The following is a 23,472-nucleotide window of genomic DNA, read 5'->3' as shown; positions in this document are numbered from 1 at the left end:
GCAATTGGAACTGAGACATGTATTTGTAAAATGAATGAGGAAGAGTTTGGGAAGTTTAGGTCTTTTCACAGATAAGTTTGTTCTATTAGTTTGACTATTCATGTTGTATTCAGTAGTGAAGAAAAGGTGTGGAGGGACACATATAAAGTAGTGAAATTTTTGAATACGGTGTACACACAGCAAAAATATATCCGTTCCTTGATATAATGTCCTTGAGAATGCATCCCACGTATACACTACTCAGATCCCCTCCAGTCGCTATCTGGCAGAGTTAAGGCAGCGAAATTAGTACGCTAGCTGATCTCGATGCCTCATCGAGATCAGCTAGTGTACTAATTTCGCTGCCTCATAGAGAGTTACCAATAGGTTTGGTCTGGTGGACTATCTAGTGGTCGGCCTGCAAATGCCATTTTAACTGTTTTGCTGTTTACTGAAGGGAAAAAAAAAGTAATAATATTAGTATAACCCATAAGGCTAAAGTTCTTTTGTGTTCTCTAAAATGCTATATTAAATCATTTTGTGGAGGAAGTGGAAACTGCAAATTAAAATATAGATGGATACATTACACTCTTAATTTAAAGTGTTCTTTGAATGATATGTTATGCTGTTCAGAGTATTCTCTACCCCAGTATATAATTTATATGAAACTTATTTAGTTGTATATGATTTTCACAGCTACATTGTGTCTCTAATGTTCATAAAAATGCACTAATGATTATTTATTATTAAAAATGTGTTTCTTTGTGTGTTGCTAGTTAATAGAAAAATAGACAGCACCTGTACAACTGCAATTTCAATGAATTTGAACGTGGCTTCCACTAATTACTATCAAAGTTATAGGAAGCCTTCAGATACTATCAACTTGGAAACAGTGTAATTGATGAAAACTTTAAGTGAATGTATTTGTTGGTAGCATTGAAATATATTTATAATCAATTTCAGATGATGAAACTTATTAAGCAACTCCCCAAAACCTGTTAACAAAATTGAATCTTTTGAGTACCTTTGGAAATTTGTGATGATTTTAATTTTCTCTTGTGATGAAATTTGGATTCATTACTGGCATCCCAGAAATAAACTTGAACCCAACTCATGCAACTCCTTCTTAATCCAGATTAATGGCAGAAATTTTTTAATGTGAATTACCACAAAGAATGCAAGAGAGTAATTCCACTGGGTTTGTTTACCATTATAACATTGATAGATGATTATGCAAAAGGAATTTTGCCTCTCTGGAAGTATCAGTTTTCCATAAAGTGTGGATATTACAGCTCTATATTACAAAATTCAATTGTGAAGCACTTAACCACCCAGTCTGAAGTCCAGATTTAGTGCATCATAAGTCACCTCTTGCCTTTTTTAATGGTTAAACTTCAACATTCACATGGCTACTTTCTTTATGAAGCTGTTAGACTTAGTGGCTATGGAGGCATGGTTATAGGAAGAAAGCTGCTAAGACTTCAGTTTTGGAGGAACTGATAAACGAAATAAATGTGTTGAGGTTGATGAGAATTACAGTGAAAAATAAAAATATATTTTAAAATGTAATTGAAAAAAAAAATAATAACAATTTTTGAATTACTCCCATAATATTATGGAAATTGCAATGATATAAAGTAATAAAACTTATTTGATTGTGCCTCACCAACAGGGTGATTAGACTGTCACCTGCAGGAACATATTCTGACAGGTTTCATGTATTAGCAACATTTATTCAAATATTTGATTAATAAGAAAATTTTTATGATGTCAGAAAAAATAATTGTTTCCAAGACTTTTGATACAATTTTCATTTATATATAAAATGCAGTGTGATTATGAAGAAACTTTGATAGCATCGATTGGTTATCACCGCACACATCCAAATCCTGATGCTTTTCTAATCTGTCCATGAATCAGCCATGTAGTTAGAAATTTCTTAATGTCTCCTATAGTCTTTTCTCAACCAAAGTGATGTGTTTATGAGAACTGATGCCACTGGTAAAAGTAGTGTACACTTTTTCTCTCCAGAGGATATTACGAGGCTGCTAGTTGTCAATCTTGAATCACCCTGAGAACTTTAGAGCAAAGTAGACACTTGCTCAGCAGGCTCCATAGCTTTGATACACTGTACCCAAGATGGGAATATTTTCAGGAAGATATCTATAAAGAGCATAGCACAGTACATCAACAACACATTGAATTGATCTCTGTTGTGCTGTTCCCCCCCCCCCCCCAAATCACGCAGGGTTTGGCCTCTGATAGACCATGCATCTGTGTTAGTTCTGATACTTTCCGTGACCACCAAATACGGAGGATGCGGAAAGGTCAGGGAATGACCACCGCATATCAAGGAGCAATATGGCCTTAGTTGCTAATGCTCCTAAAAAAAACCAAATAACATCTGATACTTTCAGTAATAGCATTGCTTTTTGTAATAATTTCACAATTTAATTTAATTTTCACATTGTGATTCTCATAGTAGTGAATATACTGCTTACTTATATTCAGTTAACAGGTAACATGCAAAGTAGATAATGGTGGCCAAAGGTGGCCACCTTAGTGGCCAAAATTTTCAGCCATATAATGTTGGAATTCCCTTAAACTTAACTGTAAATTTTGAAATGTTAGAAGGACCCAGATTTTACTAAGGTATTCAACTCTCAAGTTTTTTATAACTATTTGTGTGTGAGTTATGCACTGGTGTGCAAAATTTAAGGACCAGTCAGGTTTTCACCTGTAGCTTCTCATAGTAGTGTCCTGGATATGGTTAAAGCATACCAAAGGAACCTCGTGAGGTACAGAAATGATGAAGGAAACAACACCGACACAACAACGGAAACAAAATGGTACAGAGGGACTTTATTCAAAATGGCAACATAGCACTGGCTGCCATGATACAGATGCATCACTGCCAAAGATGGAATAAAGGGAAGAGGTGGTCCTCAGTAGGAGATATGGCCACCCCTAATATTGATGCAGGCTTTGCAGTGCCTGTCCATACTTAGAACAATGTTTTAGATAAGTTCTTGTGGTAACATCGTCCATTCCTCTGTCAGCACCATCTTCAGCTGGTGGGTGTGCCTCTAGGTGTCTCCCCAGAGCGTTCCATATGTATTCGATGTGATTTAGATTGGTGGAACGGGCAGGCCAATCCATATGAACAATGTCCTCACTTTCCAAAAGCATATCACAACTGCAGTGTGATGGGGTGTGGTGTTATCATCCATAAACACGAACTTGGGGCCAATGGCACCTCGGAACAGACACACATGGGGAAGGATTACCTCAGTACAGTAGTGTGCACTGGTTACAGTACGTCCAGAATCGCTGCTGAGACTGAATCTACTCTCATCAGTAAAGAGTACCTTAAGTAAAGATTTTGTGGTTGTAACCTTTAGAAATAGTGTTGGTTCTTAAGTTTTGCACACCAGTGTACATCTCTTGCCATTAATTTTAATTTAGATGTTAAAATGAAATAACTTTTAGTGTGATTTTTATATTAGTTTATTTTTTGACAACTTATTTTAACATATCACTTTTAGAAGCAATATGATATGATTTTAAAAAGAAATGCATGATTCCATGTTTATTGCTTTACAACATTCATTTATATATAAAGTAACAGCTAAATAGAGTAGATAGCCCTAGTTCCATTTATGGTGAGCGCACACATTCTTAGTTTGAGAATGTGGTGACAGACATTTAAGTAAGTTTAACAAAAAAAAAAAAAGAAAAGTTAGTTTTTCATATTTTGTTTTCAAATAACTTTCATACATTTTCAAATTTTATAATCCTTTTTTATTGACAAACTCATTTATTTTCTCATACAACTTGCATGTTAAGTTTTGAATTAACAAGTTAATATTTGTGATTTAATGAGTGTGTGATAAAAATCTGTAACTGTATTTTATTGTAGAGCTTGGCCAGGTTAAAGGATGACTTATCCCGTCTGCAACCTTCTCCAGATGTTTCTACTTTGAGTATCCCCCATGAGAAGCTTAGCACTGCTTCTCAGACTGACTTATCAGGAGAGGTATTGCAATTTTTGTATGCTGTTGCATGTTTTTTTCCTTGCATAATTTGAAACCTAATATATATATGTGTGTGTGTGTGTAATTTGTATTAATATTAAATTAAACTGAGTAAGTATAAATGGATGTGAAAGTTACACAAGGTGCCACTATAAGGTTGAGGAAAGTAGAAAGAGAAGAGTAGCAGATTAGTGAAAGATGAAAGAATGTTAATATCTTAGAGGTTATGATGAATTAAGTAAATTATGGGCTAAATTGCCAAGCCAATATAAAGTGGGGACACTGTACAGTAAACTTAGTACAAAATATTAATAAAATGAAAATGAAATGAAAATGGTAATAAAAATTAAAATAAAATACAATGAAAATGGTATAGCTGTTATCAGATATGGGGGGAAACGATTTAAGTAAAAGGTCTAATATAGGTAATGCAAAAAATGCTTGATCTGATGTCAGCAGAAATAAATATTGATACATGATCAGGTATTTCATCAGGGGACTACACCTGACCATGTATCAGGAACTGCATTTCTATATGTATATATACAAAACTTGTAAAAAAACTGTGATAAAATGTTTACTTCTGCTAAAATAAATTACTTTTGTCTTTAGTTATGAATTTTTTGTATAAATCTTTTAACTATAAAAATCAAAACCTAACCTTAATACGCATGGTATATAAGGTGCCTCCATAGCTAGGTGGGAAGGAGCAGCAGTGCATAGCACACGCTTCTTGATTAGACCGGGGTTCGAGCCCGTCACCACCAAATACGGAGGATGTGGAAAGGTCAGGGAATGACCACCGCATATCCCAGAGCAATATGGCCTTAGTTGCTAATGCTCCTAAATAACAAACAAGCATGGTATATAAAACAGTTTGGGCATAATTATCTTTCTTAAAACCGTTCATCTTGTATGAACGAGATGTTCATAAGAGATGAACATCTCGAATGAAGGTTGAATATATGATAGCTATTCTACCCTAAATCAGAAATTATCAAGAATATCCATTTACAGTTTATTTTACTATTACTCACTATTATTTTTTAAAATTTCCATTGATTTTGAATCTTTCAGATTGCATTTTTTGTACTATACTACTTTTTAAAAGATATGTGTATATTAATCATTTATCAATACTAATTTCTGATAACTTTTCGTACTTCTAGACAAAAAAAAAGAAAGAAAGAAAAAAAAAAAAAAAAAAAAAAGAAATTGTGTAGACAGCAACAACCAGAATAATATATATATATATATATATATATCTGATAATTAAAATAAATATGATATTTAAATAAAATCATCAGCCAGTAGTACGGCAATTGCCGTACTACTGGCTGATGATTTTATTTAAATATCATATTTATTTTAATTATCAGATATAATTAGGCATCATGTGGAGGATGTGCATTTGCTGCCTCTAATGATAGCTACATAGCCATATTTATTTATTTTTATTACTTTTACCTAACTTTTACCTCACATAATATATATATATATATATATATATAAAACATTTAAATTAATTTTAATAATAATACAGTACTTTAAAAGATTATTTAACTTAGTCTGTTTATATGTAGCGTTAATACTACTGCTGTTCTATACAGTTAATCATTATAAGCACATAAAATTGGATATTAAGCACGATTTTTAAAATAATTCATATTATGGGAATTATGTGAGATTTAGATGAATTGTTCAGTTGCACTACAGGCAGTCAGCACTGTATAGGCTTAATCCATCTGTAATGCAACTGAACAATCCATCTAAATTCACATAATTCCCATAATATACATTTATCTACAAATTGTATATATATATATATATATGTACTTAATTAAAAGCATTTCATAACATTGTTTAGAAAATTTTTTAGTTATTGTAAACTTGTGAAATTTCAGAATTTAAGAGCAAATCGGTATCCAAGCTCTCATAACCTTTTGGTCTCTGATGCAAAATTTCTTTTGAGAACTCTCTCTCTCTGTTTGAATTTCATAATGTAATCTTTTCATATTCTCCTCTCGACTGGTTGTTGCAGGAATATAGATTATTCAGGTGTGGAAAAGTTATCAGCAGTTGTATCAATTTGTTAGGTTATTGGGATTTCCAATGAATAATGTTTAATACATTTAGATTTACAGTTAGAATATTGCATAAATCAATTGTTTGTTTTTGTCTGTGCAGTTTGCTCCTATTGGAGCACGGTTGGCAGAAATGGCAAGGATGAGGCTTCAGTATGATGAAGCAAGGAAGCAAGTCCACAGGATACAGAGGGACTTGGCCGATCTAGAAGATAAAATGGCTCCAGGACAGGTGGAATCTGATAAAGATAGGTAAGCTTTTTTTAGTAATATGCTGGAAATATAATTCTCTGATAAGGAAAGGATCATATCACTGTATGACAGTACATTTTATATTATTGACATAAGATATTTAATTTAATATACCTTACCATTTTCTTGTTTGCCGTCAAATTTAAACTAAAAGTAGAATCACCTAATTCATAAAGATCTTCATAAATAAGTATTACTTATTTCAGTTAATTTACACTAACTTATGGCATTGCACAACTTAAATTATTACTGATATGATAATCACCTAAACTATTGTATGAGTGCACATAAAAATATTTTAAAATATAAATTTGCCTTTTGGTAAGTAAATAAATAACCATCCACTTTATTAGAGGAGGAATCTTTACTATTTTCAGTTTATCAGCATGTGAGATGAAATGATTCTCAGTAGCAGCAAAAACTCCCACAACAGACAGAATGGTGCCTCCGTAGCCAGGTGGGAAGGAGCAGCAGTGCGTAGCACACGCTTCTTGATTAGACCAGGGTTCGAGCCCGTCACCACCAAATATGGAGGATGCAGAAAGGTCAGGGAATGACCACCGCATATCCCGGAGCAATATGGCCTTAGTTGCTAATGCTCATAAAAACCAAATAACAACAACAACAGACAGAATGCAGTGTGCACTGTACAAAGAAAAACAACTAGTGAGATCCATTACCTGGCCCTTAGAGATTTTAAGGAAATTCTGGATGCCTTATACCCTTAGTTGCCCATCTAAAACAATTTGATGCTTACCCTAAGCAGTACAGCCAACTTCAGGGTTAGAAATTGAACTGGCTGGACCTTTCATTAAAGGTCAGCAGGAGCTCTCTCTCTTTCTGTAAGTTCAAGAGATGATATGTCTTGGGCAGATGTATCTATTCTCACTCAATGGGGAGCAGGGAGTTATATTCATCAAGGAAATTCTGCCTGATTGTGTTTCTGAATAGCTGTGACAGTTGTACATAGTGATAACTTTTATGGGATTGCCTTAGGAAGGGCTTAAACTGTAGAAGGCATTAAACACTCAGGTTTAAATCTTGAATAAAAGTAAACTTCACTGCATGAGGGAAAAAAAATTTTTATCATTAATAATACCCTGAAAAAATTAAAATTACCAATTATGCAAAAATGGATAGGGACTTTATTGAAACCGTGTATGCTATGTTGTTGTTGTTATTTGGTTTTTAGGAGCATTAGCAACTAAGGCCATATGCGGTGGTCATTTCCTGACCTTTCCGCATCCTCTGTATTTGGTGGTCACGGGCTTGAACCCTGGTCTGATCAAGAAGCATGTGCTATGCACTGCTGCTCCTGGCTATGGAGATGCCTGACGTGTATACTATCTGTAATCACATAATTTGATCAAAGTAAATCATGTATTATTAAATTTTAGTTGAATGATGTTATGGAAAATTCTCTCTTTTTCCTTATGTTACATTTTGGTATGTTGTGCCCATAATTTACTATTCTTATTTTTGTATCAGTCATGATATTATCTCAGTTCGTCTTACCTTTAGAAAGTGATATTTTATAAAATGATTTTACAACACTTGGTTTTAGCTTTAAACAATTCATAAAGGGTAATAATATATGATAATATAGATGACACGTCCTGGGTTCTGAAGAAATATGCATGCTACCCAGATTTTGCAAATATCACTACTATTTAGTTGTGTTTTCTTTGTCTGTTTAGTTGTTTTTTTTTTTTTTTTTTTTTTTTTTTTTTTATTATATCACACATTTTGCTGGCCAACTTGTGATATGTTATGAAATAAACAAGTTTAATCCCATGTGTAAGAAAAACTACAGGAAACTGAAATTTTAGCTCTGACAGGTACTTGGGAGTACTTGTCAGAGCTGAAATCTAATATATATAAGTTAGAAAGTCTGCCTGTTTGTGAACTCCTTAGAGCCCGAACTGGAGCCAGTGCAGCTGAATTTTGCATGGCATCACCCTTTTCTAGATAAGGGTCAGTGACTCTGTTTAGATCTAAAGTTTGATCAGCCAGGTAAATGTTGTGTTAATTGAAACACGAAAATGTTAATGACATCTCTCCAGTTTTTCATACAGCAAGTCTAGGTGTCAGAAGGCTACATGAACTTTGCTAAATTTTTTGTGATTAGACTACACTTGCTTCATTAAAATGTTTTAAACTATCAAAAAATTTTCATTCTAAATCATTTAGAAGTTATTCACAGTGATTTATAAAGTAATTACATCTAGACCATCATGTGTTATATTAAATATTTTGGGTAATGTCAAGTGCCTTGACTGAGTAGTTGAGTGGCCAAACACAGATGTACAGTAGTACATGCACTTGAGGTTTGTCTCATGTGACTGCTAAATATGGTAATGTTCTTGTATTCTCTATCTTATAAATTTCTCTAGCCCTATGAGGTTGTCATGGAATATAAGCAAAAAATTTATTTTTATTATTCATTAAAATATAACTAGGATGGCACAGACATTATGAAGTAGCAAAGCAGAAAACACTCTTATAGCATTAAATGGTTAAAACATATCTAGCCTTTAAGCTTCATTCATACAGGTTTAATTGACAGGCAAGTCAGTGGAGTGAGCTACTAGCATCATTTGTTCAGAAGGCAGTATTCATTCTAGTGAGCATCCAGATGCATCTGTAGTTGAAAGAATTTCTATAGATGGATCAAGACCATTCACCTATTCCACAATGCAGTCATTCTACAATTTCACCCCTTCTCATCAACACACTGCTGGTCTAAGAAGCATACTGCTTATGTAAACAGTCAGTACCAAAAATTATATAGATGAAGGGTATACAGAGTGAGAGAGAGGAGGGACACTGGTGTATGTGACCTTGACCTGCCTACAGAATTTATGTTGACTATAGTATATTTCATATTAGTTGGTAAGTAGATGTCAGAAAATGGAAGAAACATTTCTATGATATATGATTAACCTTTGTATATACTTGAAGAGAAGAATAAGCACAAAACACCCTAAGCTAGGAAATGGGTTTCCTAGACAGAGATTAGTATAGAGGTAGTGGGAACGTATCACAAAATGTTTAAATATTATCTGTATATAATTTCCAATTGGAAATAAACAGGTATTTAGTTCAGACATGGATCGAAGTGCTTTATTTCTTATTTTAATATATTTTGAGACTTTGTTGACCCTAGTTGCTTCTTTAATTCAATGCTCTCACACTAATTGGGGAATCTTCATCAAGAGCAAAATTGGAAATGACATTGTCATACTTTGCTACAAGAAACAGGTACAGAATTCAGTGGAGTTTTTTCTTGTTTCGAAAGCGGCTGTTTCTAAATTAAAATAAACGTTCATGTTCTCTAATTCAGTTTCATGAACTTCACTGTCAATGGCATATCATTACATCCTGGTACAGTGTGTTAGGTGTCTGACAGCACCAGGGGTTTTCCCCATCTCCGGGCCCTGGTACGCCGTAATTTATTAATTTTTAATGTAACTTTCTCTTTTTCTTTTGGCTCCTTGAGCTTAGAGCTCTGGTGCAATTACAGCATCTGTATTAGGATGATATGCCACTGTTCACAATGGTGCCTTCACCTCACTGTAACATTTTTTTTAAGTATCAGAATGTCACTTAAATTATACAAGCACTGGATGGGAAATGCTACCAGAATGTTCACGTTTAGCAGGTAGTCAAGTGAGAAGAATTGTAGTAGAGAGAAACATGTATACACGTGAACAGAATGCCTTTATATTTACTTGACAGCTTGTTGTGGGATCCAGTATTCCACTTGCTACCATATTGTACAAAAACAAAGGTTTATGTGAACTCAGTGACTAAAAGCTAGTATCCCACTCCATGGCTTGCCTTTAGTGAAAACCGAAGTGAACCTGAGCTGATTCTAGAAGATTCTTGTGACACAACCATATGTCAAGGTAGAATGCAAAGTTTCTCACTAAAGTGACACCTTAATGGTTTTAGCTTCACTGAGAAGGATCATTTTCTACACTAGCATGTCTCCTTGTTGTGTCACATGAATCTGCACAGAATGCCTTTATATTTACTTGATAGCTTGTTGTGGGATCCAGTATTCCACTCGCTACCATATTGTACATAAACATAGGTTTATGTGAACTCAGTGACTAAAAGCTAGTATCCCACTCCATGGCTTGCCTTTCAACTAAAGCAATGTAATCAAGGCTTTAGTGAAAACTGAAGTGAACCTGAGCTGGTTCTAGAAGATTCTTGTGACACAACCATATGTCAAGGTAGAATGCAAAGTTTCTCACCAAAGTGACACCTTACATGGTTTTAGCTTCATTGAGAAGGATCATTTTCTACACTAGCATGTCTCCTTGTTGTGTCACATGAATCTGCACATTATGCAGTTTGTTTTCTGCCTTGTCACACCCTGGTTTTATTGCTGCTTTAGTCATGTTTTATGTGATTATTTCAGTTTTGATGAGGCAGGGAGTGTCTAAGCATGTAAACTGAAAAATATGAATAATATTTCTTTGTAACAGTGATTTTCTCATACAAGTGATTACGCGCCTCCGTAGCCAGGTGGGAAGGAGCAGCAGTGCGTAGCACATGCTTCTTGATTAGACCGGGGTTCGAGCCCGTCACCACCAAATATGGAGGATGCGGAAAGGTCAGAGAATGACCACCGCATATCCCTGAGCAATATGGCCTTAGTTGCTAATGCTCCTAAAAACCAAATAACAACAACAATAACAACAAATAACAAGTGATTACATTATTCTTCAAAACACAGAGGAGTGCCATCTTTATTATCATTTTGCGTAGGATCAAAAAGTTCAATGACTGCATTTGCTAAAAATATCTGAACATTAAAGAAGAAAAACTTTTTTCTCTTTTATATTGCAATATAGAATGTCTGAATTAAACAGATAGGATTTTATTTTAATTTTACATATAGATTTATTAATTTGTACATACAGAAAATTTTATTTTTTTATCTTTTGTTGAGGTTAGGTAGATAATTTTGTATTGTTTTTTAGAATGTCATGTTTTGAAGAAGGATCTATAAAATTTTGCTTTTTTAGTGAAGAAATCAGCCTCAGAGACTAGAAATGATTGTTGAAATATACATTGAAAGAACTTTATGAAGAGGTAGAATATTTGAATTGTACAAGTGCTTCACAGGTAGACACAGTATCATTAAGGATGTTGAAGGTGTGGAACATCTTGCATGTCGACAAATGATGAACAATGATTCTGCATAAAAATCATTGTTTATGCTGATTGTCAAATAAGAATCGAAGATAGTCTCTCAAGTTAGAATATTGTGTGGTAGTTGACGAAACATCATATCCAAGATTTTAAACATGGAAAGATAATGCAACTTCTTTGTTCCAAAATTTTTAACAGATCAGAAGAAAAGTCGAACTTTCAAAGAATTAGTTTAAATTTGTGATTGTAATTCAAGGTTTCTGAAAACAGTAGTGACAGCAGACAAAATGTAATATTACTCTTATAATCTACAAAGTGACTGACATAGTTACTAAATTATTATTTTTTTTTAAAATTCTAAAATTTATATTTAAATTAAGTTGGAGCATGAAGAGTTGATTAATTCTTCTATTCTTTTAATATATTATTTTGCCCTTATGTTGACTAGAGAAGGCTTTATCACTTATTTGCAAGAGTTGCAAGCATTTTAATGGGCCTGAACTCTCCTGTATCATTTTGTGACTTACTGATGTGGAAAATTTTATCATTGGTTTCTGTCTTATCTAGCCAGTATGTGCAAATTTAATGATTGAAGAATTTCAAAAGTATCAAGTTGCCTAGACAGTATTTTATAGATGTCTGTGAATAACATATCATGCTTCAGTTAATTTTATTCAAAAAATACTTATACTTGCAAAGTGACATGTAGTAGGGTTTCTTGACACAAGATATCTACTGAAGTTTCTTTGTGACTCAGATTTGTTGATCCAACTTTATATAAGGATTCCAGACTGATTGCATAAAATAGAACTGAGAGAAATATAGCTTTGAATAGCAGTATTGATTACCTAACTAAATGATTAACTGTTCCTTTTCATAGAAGACATGTAAATGTCTATGTATGAGACTACACGCTTTCACTGGAGACCAACTAATTCAGCCTCACTTGAAAAGGCTTAGTAAATATTCATCTCATGAGTGATTGAGAGCCAAACACAAACCTTTTCAAGTGAGTGACATGACAAACTCATTACACCAGTTAGACCTGAATTATTTTTGTTCTATCAATTATTTAAAGTTTGATGATTGTTTTCCAACATCATTATTAAGTTGACATTATTTAAAACTGGTTAAGTTTATTTTTAATTAATTAATTTATTTTTTTTTTATGAATTGCTTCTGAGAAATTGTTAATCTTTTCTTGGCATGAAAAGAAGTATAAGTATTTTATCTTTTCATCTGACCATCCAAAGTCTGTTTTTGTTATTATATAAATTTCCTATTCATTCAGAGCATTGCATGATGCTGCTTAATTTTCTGTCTTTCTATTTTTTTTTAAATTGCTGTCCTTTCCTGTATTATCTTTCGAGGCTGTATTGCAATCTTTGCATGTTTATTTGCTTGCATGGCATAGACTGCTCCTGATTCAAGAGAAGGAGCAGCTACTCCGAGAACTGCGCAGCATCAACACCAAAGGTAGAAGTGAAACAGAGATTGCTTCCATTCATAGTGAAATTGCCAAGCTAGAACAAGACCTGGGCAATGCAATGGAGATGTCTAATCGTGCAATAGCTGATAGGTAAGCATGAATTTCACATACATAAAGTTTAAAAAAATTTGGAACAACATGTTTTCTTGCCATTGCTTTATATTCTTTTAAATTAAGTGCTTATGCCTTTGCATCTTGTTTGCTGTACTTAGTATTTTTAATTTCTTGCTCTTTATTCTATACCTTTGGTTTAATATATATATTTGAAAATTTTCATTTTAAGCCATATTGTTTAAATATTATTTATAGAATATATCAGTATTGAAGGCAGTCATGAAAACAGAGTGATAAATTGCAAATAAATGTTTGTGAATATTTGATATTGCCTGGATTTGAAAAGCATATTTTATTTAAATCACCAACTTTAGATTTCTCAAAATTAAAAAAAAAATAATACTTGGCTCTACTTGTGTTTTGAAATTTTAAATGGTTTATTGAGTCCCAAAAGTGGAAATACTAAAAACTGTTTCCTACCAAGGCATAGTCAGTATACTAAATATAATGTTGTACTACTGATGTTGATGTTTTGAAACTTTGGTTAGCAGCTATCAAGACCAAACTAAAGGAAGGAAAAGAATTAAATAGATAAGGAAGACATAAATAAAAGATTATGTAACATCTTAACTTGATTACATAGATTATATCTATAGATTTTTAATACATTTGGATATTTACTGCATCTTAGATTAAAATAATTGCTTAGGATTAAAATAATATGATATAATGATTTGTTTTAAAGATTAATTATTAAATATACAGGTTTTGATTAAGCACACATACTAAAATTCTTAAAATAACTAAGAAAATCCTACCAATTGTAGTTATACATTTTTAGTTCTCAAAAAAAAGAAAAAAAAAAAAAAGAAACAGGTTGGTACATTTTGTGATGTTTTTGTTTCACTTCACCAGTGGCTAATGACTGCTGTCTCTGCTTTCACCATCACAAAACTTATTTTTTGAAAGTTGAGTTTAGTAACAGTAGAAACAATTTAAATAGTGACAGTTTTTGATTTAATCCTTTTTTTTTTTTTTTTAATTATTATTTTATTTTATTTTTCCCAGAAATTTGTTGCAGCAAAAGCTGAAAGAGCAAATAGTCACTGATGAAAGGGATAAAAGAACATCATGAAACATCTGAATGTACCAACAAAAGGCAGATTTTAACCTGTGCAGGAGAAGTTCTTCAATTTATTCACTTATACCATATGAGAGTTATGGGCTTAACTTTTTCTTTCTTTAATACATACAGTATCACTTTGGGTTTCAACAGATTTTTCATTTGCAACAGTACACTCAAGTCACTTCTCCAACAAAGTAGTCAAGAACAGTCACCACATATAATTTTGGCCATCAGCCTCTCTAGATTTTGACACTTAGAAGAAGGAACAGTATTTAAGCATCTATAATAAGAAAGCAAGTTTGATGAATGATGTTGGTCTCACAATATTTTTATTTTTAAGATTTGTTTTATGAGATGCTTATTTTATTAGCATATATATACTTAATTGTATTTTTATCTTAATTTTTATTGAATGGTCACTTCACTTAACAGTTGTCTTCTGACTAAGATTAATCATTTACAAATCTCTCTGCATAAGGGGATTTTGATTCAGCCACTCAAAAGTGATTTTTTTTTCTGTCAGTGCCATTTTGAATTGGTATTCTTATAATTGTTTAGCATCTTCATCTGGTTTAATTTAGAAATAAAGTTGTTTTTAAAATCCCCAGAAGAACGTTTTAAAACATTCCTGTATTGTTTTTCACCTTGTGAGACAACCTGGTTTTTTATTAACTTTTTTCTTTTTTTTAAATTTGAATGCCCACTTCATTCTTTTTTGAGAACCTCTTGTAGAATTCAATTCTTAATCAGTTGTGTATTCATGCTGTATGATTTAAAAGACATTGCTGTAGGAATTAATTAAATGATGAGCAAGACTTTGCTGTGTTGGGAAATATAGGAAAATAATGCTCAGCACTAGTAATTACATTGATTTTTTTCTCATAATCTAATTAGATTATAAGAAAAGGACCAGGTGGCTGCCTGGGACTGACATATTAGGATGCCACTTATAGAAGTATTTCACCAGGATACCATTCAGAGTTGCTGTTTCTAGCACGGACCTGAGGATATTTATGATAATCTGAAGATCCTTATTCAAACCTGATGATAATTTTGTTTGTTTATATGTTTATTTTTGTTCCCCTTCATATTTTTACTACATTTATGCTTGATTTAATAAATTTAAATTTCTCAGTTTAGCTTTATAATAGATAGATAGATAGATGATTAATCATAGGATTGTTTGATATTATAAACAATATAAACATTTATAACCATTTGATATAACAGAACATTTCAGTTCTGTTGAAACACCAACCGCTATATCAAAAATTTCTTTTAATTTCACTGTTGCAATAAAAATAAAATATAAAACATATATAGTTAAACCTGTATAAATAAAATAAAGTTATATATAATTAAAATATTAATAATTAACACTTAAAAGACTATAATACATTGTTGCAGATAATTTTAACAATTAGATATCGTCTTCATCTGCCAAATGACTTGCGCCTATCATTATGCTTAAGTATCTAAAGTGACACGTGGGATTGGCCATGCATTTCCCATTGTTATGTGATTAACCTATCATCATTCTCATTACCATATTTTAGCACTATATCCATTTGTTCATTCCCTCTCCTTCTTACTGTCCACTGGATACTACAAGACAATGCATTAGCAACTCAAAAATAGGATCTAATATGGGTGCCAGTTATCTATCTTGCATCAAATTGTGATGTCCTTGGTGCCACACATATTCAGCAGTGGCTGAATTAATCATTGGATACAAACGTGATGATAGTTTTGTTTGTTTATTTGTTGGTTTATTTTTGTTTCCCTTTTTATGTTTTGCTACATTTGTATATCAAAAAGGCATGAAAAAAAAGACAATGCTGACATTCTGGGCCGGAACTAGGGTAGGGGTGAGTGGGGCATCAGCCCCAGATGCAGCATTTTAAGGGCATATAATATTCGACCAGTTATATATTTTAAAATTGCTTCATTTTTGATTTAATTACAGTCAGACCTCTGTTTAATGAACTTCTTTATAGCGATTTTTTTTGAATTCCTTCTTAAGAAGGATGTAGAGCTGTTGGAACGAGTACAGAGAAGGGCAACAAGATTAGTGAATGGAACAAAGGGTTGCTCTTATGAAGAAAGGCTTAAGTTCTGCAGATTACAGTGTTTGGAGACTAGGCACCTGCAAGATGATCTGATTGAGGTGTATAAAGCCCTGAATGGTTTGAGCATGCTCAATGCTGATGGGATTTTTTCTCTTGCTCAGAATAATCACCCGAGAGGGCATAAATTCAAATTGAGGAGACAGTTGTAGGATATATGTGCAGAAGTTTGCCTTTAGCCAGCAGATAGTTGATTGGTGGAACAGACTTCCATCTTTTGTTGTGGAAGTTGATAGCCTAAATAAATTTAAGGCTGAGCGGGACAGTATTTGGAATGAACGGAGGGGTGAAATCAGAGTGGTTTTTTTTTTTTTTTTTTGGCTGATGCTGCATAAGCTTGCTTTTTTGCATCGTATGCCTCTACTAATGCTAATGCTAATTACATTTAAAACTTTCTGTAGAATGAAGAAAATTTCCATATAATGAATGGATTAAGAGAAACTTAACTTTGTATGCTTTGTTTCCACCTCTGGCCTTTAAGCAATTAGAAAGCGCAATTAAGGGATTACCATTCCAAAATGTAAGTGGAACGTAAAACGTATGCAGCCACCTATAAAAATTTTATTAGAAGAAATACTGCATTGTTTTTGTACAGAGATTTTGTTTTTTTCTTCTTCACAGGATGCTTGTGTTAGCTGATGTTGGATTGGTAGTTCCCATACTCTCCTATGTGATGAAAGCTCACTCTGATTTGGTATCATGTGAAAGGCTGTATTATTGTAAAGTTATATTTATATGCAGTATGTGTATAATTATATTGTAGCATACCTTGATGGGTCATGTTAAGTCATGAATAATTCATAAACTTCATAGATACATTTCCCAACTTCATAACCCCAATGAAGTATATTAACCCCAATTTTATATCAAATTAAAAAGATTCCACTACCAAAGCCAGTTGATTACCATGTAGAAATTCAGTAGGTAGCATCACTCACAGATATTCAACACTCTAACTGGTTTAACACTAATTTTATTTTAGCTGAATAATGCATATGAAAGAACAATGTTAGCTTTCCTATAAGAATTTTCATACCATCTTGAATTTCAAGAACCACTGAACTTGTTTTCAGATATATATATATATATATTTATTTATTTATTATTATTATTTTTTTTTCTTTCCCTTATTTTCTTGTTAATTTAACTTATTTTCAAAATGTTCCTTTAACTTTGTCAAATTTTTGGTCTCCCACTCAATTTTTAAGGTTTTTCAGTTTGCATTGTTGTCTAAAATTCTGTTCCCTGCTCAGTGTTTAAATTAAGTTGGTGGTAAATGTCAGCTGTAGTTAACATGATTATTACATGAAAAATCATGATCATGTAATGAGGTTAAATATTAAAATGATTAGAATTATTTATAATTCTTTATTATTTATATATAATACATTTATCACAGTAAAATAATATACTGTGATAGAAAATGAATTTGTCTGCATGATCACATAATGATTCCAATCTCATTAAAATTATGTAGTATAGCAGTATAATTTATGCGGTGTGACTTTTAACTTGCAGATTTGTAGTAGTGGTACTGATTTTTTCCCTAGGGATTCAGTCTTACTCATATTTTATTATTTGTGATTTCACATATATTTTATTATTCTAAAACAAATAAAATAAATTGCCAGTTGTCACAAATGGCTCTTAAAAATTATGTGGTTATTTTAAAAATATTCTTTAATGGTATAAACTTGTTAAAATTACTTTATATGTATAAAAATATATTATATTAACAGATTAAAACTACATGAACAGAAGAATTTGCTACTCCAGCAACTAAGGGATGCAATGCGTCTTACAACTTACTTGGAATCACAGTTAAAGAGGTAAGATCAGAACATTTTGTTTGATAAATATTTAATAAATAAAAGGAAACTTAATTAATGATTTAGGACAACCTTTTTACTTGATGCTTTATAGGCGGTATATAACTTAAAATTTTAATTGTGATCACCAGTTAATTTTGTAATAATGTTCACTTGATAACTTATGATTTGTATCATGGGTCCATGCATTAGGTGAAGAATATTTATCATTTAGCTTCATTTACATTTCTTCATTAATTGTATTTTAACTACATAAAAAATGGCAGTTCATTTTATCTTTCTGACTAAACATCTCATAATTATTGCAGGATTTTCTGTATAAACATATTCTTGGTATTGGTGATACTTAAAAAAGACATTTAATAGCATTTTATTTATATCCTCTGCTATATTGATTTAGGAAAGTTTAAATTTAGGTTTGTAGAAAGTAAAAATAATTATAATAAGAACTAAAAAAAACATTGGTATTAATATTCATATTTTTATTTTTCTTATAGCCTCTCAGCCAGTACCTTGTCTATGTCTTCAAGTAGTTCACTGGGATCACTCAGCACAGGTTCACTCTCAGCAAGTAGTAAAGGCTCACTTAGCAGTTTAAGTTTTACTGACATTTATGGTATTCCACAGTGTACTACTGACCCTTCTTTACAAGACTTGCATAAACGAGTAGGTCATTTGTTACAAGGCACCCAAAGCATTACATCATCACCCACTGCCTTTGAAGACTCATATTCTTCTGCTCCTATTGGTGTAAGCAATAGTGGGCCTTCACTATCGCCTCGATCATCTTTATCTTCTGTTTCACCATCTATATCTCCATACGAATATGGCCCACCTCCAAGTTATGAACAATGTCACATAGAAAGGCTACGACAAGGACCTTCAATGTGTGCTTTGGAAGAAAGGTTAGCTGATTTGAAAATTGTAGCAGGACTGGTTGAATCTCTTAAACCAGAACAACAAGGAATGTTCCCTGACTCTAGGGCAGTGCGACCTGCTAATCTAGCAACTTGTGCCAGGCAGATACCTCATCCTTCATTATCAACCATTGATTCTGCACTTTTAAATCATCGCAATGTCTGTGACTCAGGAAGTGATGCTACTAGTAATCCTCCTCTTAGTCCGATATGTGAGTTGGCTGGAGATCAGGATGACCTTCAGGCAAGTGGACCTGGTTCAAATAATCGCAGTGTATCTGCAGCTGTAAGTGATGAATCAGTTGCTGGGGACAGTGGAGTCTTTGAGGCATCAAATAAAAGGTGAGAAGTTACATTACTTTGCCAATGTTTAAAATTTAATATTAAAAAACCTCAGTAATAAATTATATATAAGTCTGTGTGTATGCATGCGTGTGTTCCATGCACATGTACTTGTGGTTCAGAATATGTACCCTTATGAAAGAAGAAAATCAAACTTTAATATCAAATTGTTACACAATTATCATAGATTATGATCCTACAGCTTTAAATTGTTCACCTGTGATGTTAATGTTTTATTTAATTTGACAGGCATATTCTGCCTAAAAATATTAATTGCATAATAGAAGTGGAACATATTTTTGAACATACACATACATACATACATAATATATATGCCATAATTGTTACCTTGTATAGTGATTTGCAAATTGCGTGGCAAATTTCACTAACTATTCTCAATGTTCGGTTTTATTTATTGTTATTTCTCTTATTGCTTAACTTTTACATTATGAAGTTATTAAAATCTATTTCCACTTGCCTTTTAGGATAGAGTTTAATACTGTTAGTTCAGTAAAAAAAAAAAAAAAAAAAAAACTGCTTAGCTTGCATTATAGGCTATGAGTTGTTAGGATTTTATACTCTATCTAAACATGATAGTTTCTGGATTCCTCCAATTAAAAGGTTCCTTGCAAGTACATACCATGGTCCATTAGGAAGTTACTTTTCCTTTGGAATTTTTGGCATTCAGCTATTCATGACATGCACCTGTTCATACAATGCGCTTTATTTCACATGCTTCTATTGTATATCATGTCTGTACAGTTTTATGTTCATAAACTGCTTTCCACTTTTGTTGACTGATATCTGGAATAAATCATACAGAAAAATCTACTTCCTATGCCTGAGATTCAAAAGTTACAAATGGCTTTTTCTGAATTTTTCTGGTTTGACTCATTAGTGGATTATAGAATTTCTTTTTGTAATGATGGCTGAAGGCACTACCAGGTGGCAACATTTAAATTTTTCATGTACCAAAACATGCAAAAGAGGAAGGGGGAGGAGAATAATATTGCTTTTGGCAATGATATAGATTTTATTATTTCAATATGCTGATTAAAATAATATTTCTTACATACCTGCTAATGTCTATGATTGATCAGTAAAATTTATGGGAAAAAGTCTGTCATATTTTTTTTTTTTTTTTTTTATGAAAACCCCCAAACACGAAAGGTATCAAAACCTATAGTACTTAGTACCGTGCATGGGTTGAAGGAGAAGTATGGGGGGAGGGGGATGCCGGAAACTTTGCATGGGTTTCATCACTTCAAGCCTCCAATAAGCAAAGTGGTGGTATTTCACCGGTTGATGAAAGTCATCTACCACCTACAGCTTTGTGGAATACATTTTTTTTTTTTTTTCTCACTGATTTCAGTCAGTTTGCATTATATGAAATAACCCAAACGTTTACTAATAAATGTGCATGTGTACGTATGTGTTTTGAAATATATAAAGTGTGATCAAAATGCTCGGACTAAACTAATATTTGGGAAATGATGAAGCTTACCAGCTATTTGGATGGATGAGGATCTCTTTGATACTGTGCACCAATTCCAGTTCTTCTGGAGGCACTCCTGATGGGTTTCTTTTGGAATTGCTAACAGTTCCTGAGTTGAATTCTGAATAATTTTCTTCTCAGTCATTGCAAATCTGCTGTGATCTTTCAAGGGAGCTTTAAGCTTAGGAAACAAAAAACAAACAAAAAAAAAATACCCTGGAGCTAAATACAGTGAGTATGGTAGGTGGAGGACCATAGTGATAGACTGAACTTCTTGAATGGAAGGCACCAAGCATGCAGTTATGTTATCATGATGCAAGCACTCATTCTCTGAAGCCCATCTTTCCAGCCATTTTCCAGCATTGCACGATGTTGGAAAATGTTTTATAATAGTCCTGGTTCATTGTTTGTGTTTGACCATGTGGAGCAACTTCATAATGAACAATGCCCTGTAAGCCAAAAAAAATACAATAAGCATGATCTTCACATTTGATCAAGATTTTTTGGGGGGGGGGGGCTTTGCAGAGCAAAAGTCTTCCATTGAGAGGAATTAGACTGTTTCCAGGTCACAGCTGTACACCCATGATTCGTCACCAATAATGTGGAAGAAACAAAGTGTGGGTTAGTAGCAGCACATTAACAAAGATCCAAACATGCAAGAACTCTCCACCCATAATTATCATCAGTGAGGATACAAAGCACAAACTTGCCTGAAGTGCACTGCATTCCCAAATCAGTTAAAATTGACTGACATGCCCTATGATAAATACCCATTTCACTAGCAACTTCTTGGATAGTTAAATGTTGATCACTCTTGATCAGATCACAAACATGAGTGCCCTGGGGTTCAGTGCTAGGCCCACTGTTATTCTCTATAATTATTAATGATATTGATGAAGGTATATCAGGCTTAATATCTAAGTTTGCAGATGACACAAAGGTTGGCAGGATGGTTATGACAGTAATCATGGTATACTGTTGCAATAAGTTCTAGAAAAATTAGGCAGATGGGCTGAGAAATGGCAACTGAAGTTTAACATTGAGAAATACAAGGTACTGCATATGAGTAGCAGCAATTTCATATCAGCTGCATGGTATCACACTCTAGGTAGTAAAAAATGAAAGAGACTTGGGGGGCGGGTAATTGTGCAGTCAAACATGAAGTTCTCTGAACAGTGCAGACAGGCTGCCAGGACAACTCATGGTGGTTTTATCAATAATATACAGGAATTTTGTTAGTAGAGATAAAGACATGATTATTCCATTGTACGAGGCAATGAGTAGGCCTTACCTTGTGTGCTGCATACAGGTCTGGAGGCCTCATTTTAGGAAGGATATGGACTACTGAAACAGTGCAGAGAAGGACAAGCAACAAGATTGGTGAAGGGAATAAAAAGGTGCACTTAACAAGAAATGTATCAGTTCTGTAATTTGTGCCATCTGGAGACTAGGTACCTACATGGTGACCTGATTGAGTTGTTTATGGCTTTGAATGGATGACATTCTTCCTTTTGCTCAGACTACACACAAGGAGTATAAATTCAAATTGAGGAATGAGTTGCAGGATACTTATGTTAAAGTTTGCCTTCAGCCAGCTGTTGTTGTTGTTATTTGATTTTTAGGAGCATTAGCAACTAAGGCCATATTGCTCCGGGAATATGCGGTGGTCATTCCCTGACCTTTCCGCATCCTCCATATTTGGTGGTGACGGGCTCGAACCCCGGTCTAATCAAGAAGCTTGTGCTACGCACTGCTGCTCCTTCCCACCTGGCTACGGAGGCGCCCCTTCAGCCAGCAGGTATTTGATTGTTGGAACAATCTTCTATCTGTTGTTGTGGAAATGGTAGTTTGAATAAATTTAAGGAAGAATAAGACAAACTATTGGAGGGGTTGGACAGGTGATGTGGAAAGAGTTTTTTTATTTATTTTTTATTTGGCTAATGCTGTATAAGATTGCTTTCTTGTTTCTTTTGTCATTACTAATTCTTATGCTAATGAGAGATTCAATCATCAGTTCTTGAAGGTGAAGGGTAGCCAGAATGAGAATCGTTTTCAATGGACAAGCAGCCCTCTTTAAACTTTGAAAACCACTTAAAAGTCTTCAAATTACACATAGAATCTTCTCCAAAGGCTGTTTTTAACATTTCCTGGGTTTCTTCCTTAATTTGAAATAAAATTTGATGCAAAATCACTCATTTCGACATTCAATAAAACACATAAAACACTGTTCAATGCATACTAATTCGGACTAAGTGTAGTTAAATGGGTGATTCGTGGATTACTGCATCCACAAGCCACAACTTCTATTACTGTGACTATTATAATGCACTTCTAAAATGCAATTTCAAGTTACAAAGTTAGTTCACAAACTTTTTGATCATGTGTTTATGCTGCATTTTTCTGATATAGACTTAAAAATGCTGAAATATGATTAATATTTTTTTATGCATATTGATGTTGTCTTAAAAGCTTTCATAGGTGCCTGTGGCTCTTTCCCTCTTATTATATAAAATAATATGAAGCATTAGTCTCATTTTGTGCTTGTGAATATGAAGGTTTTAGTTACACTTGCATTGTTT

General features: G+C 33.2%; 1 protein-coding gene across 2 annotated transcripts in view; it reads left to right on the top strand.

Annotated features, from left to right (window-relative positions):
- The window catches only part of kibra (WW and C2 domain containing protein kibra), a 117,504-nt gene that overhangs the window by 48,373 nt on the left and 45,659 nt on the right, over nt 1-23,472 (top strand). Inside the window, exons 6-10 of one of the 2 annotated variants that reach the window (XM_090371378.1) lie at nt 3,899-4,015; nt 6,201-6,349; nt 12,930-13,094; nt 18,050-18,139; nt 18,637-19,398. In XM_090371378.1, coding sequence (XP_090227504.1) covers nt 3,899-4,015; nt 6,201-6,349; nt 12,930-13,094; nt 18,050-18,139; nt 18,637-19,398 — 1,283 coding nt within the window. The remainder of the gene's footprint in view (nt 1-3,898; nt 4,016-6,200; nt 6,350-12,929; nt 13,095-18,049; nt 18,140-18,636; nt 19,399-23,472) is intronic. The other variant, XM_090371386.1, reaches the window with a different exon arrangement.

Source organism: Mastigoproctus giganteus, chromosome 1 (assembly GCF_048544385.1).
Source record: "Mastigoproctus giganteus isolate SK-2022 chromosome 1, ASM4854438v1, whole genome shotgun sequence".
NCBI classification, from domain to species: domain Eukaryota; kingdom Metazoa; phylum Arthropoda; class Arachnida; order Uropygi; family Thelyphonidae; genus Mastigoproctus; species Mastigoproctus giganteus.
Note: the sequence above shows the minus strand (reverse complement) of the source record. Positions and strands in the feature narration are given on the sequence as shown.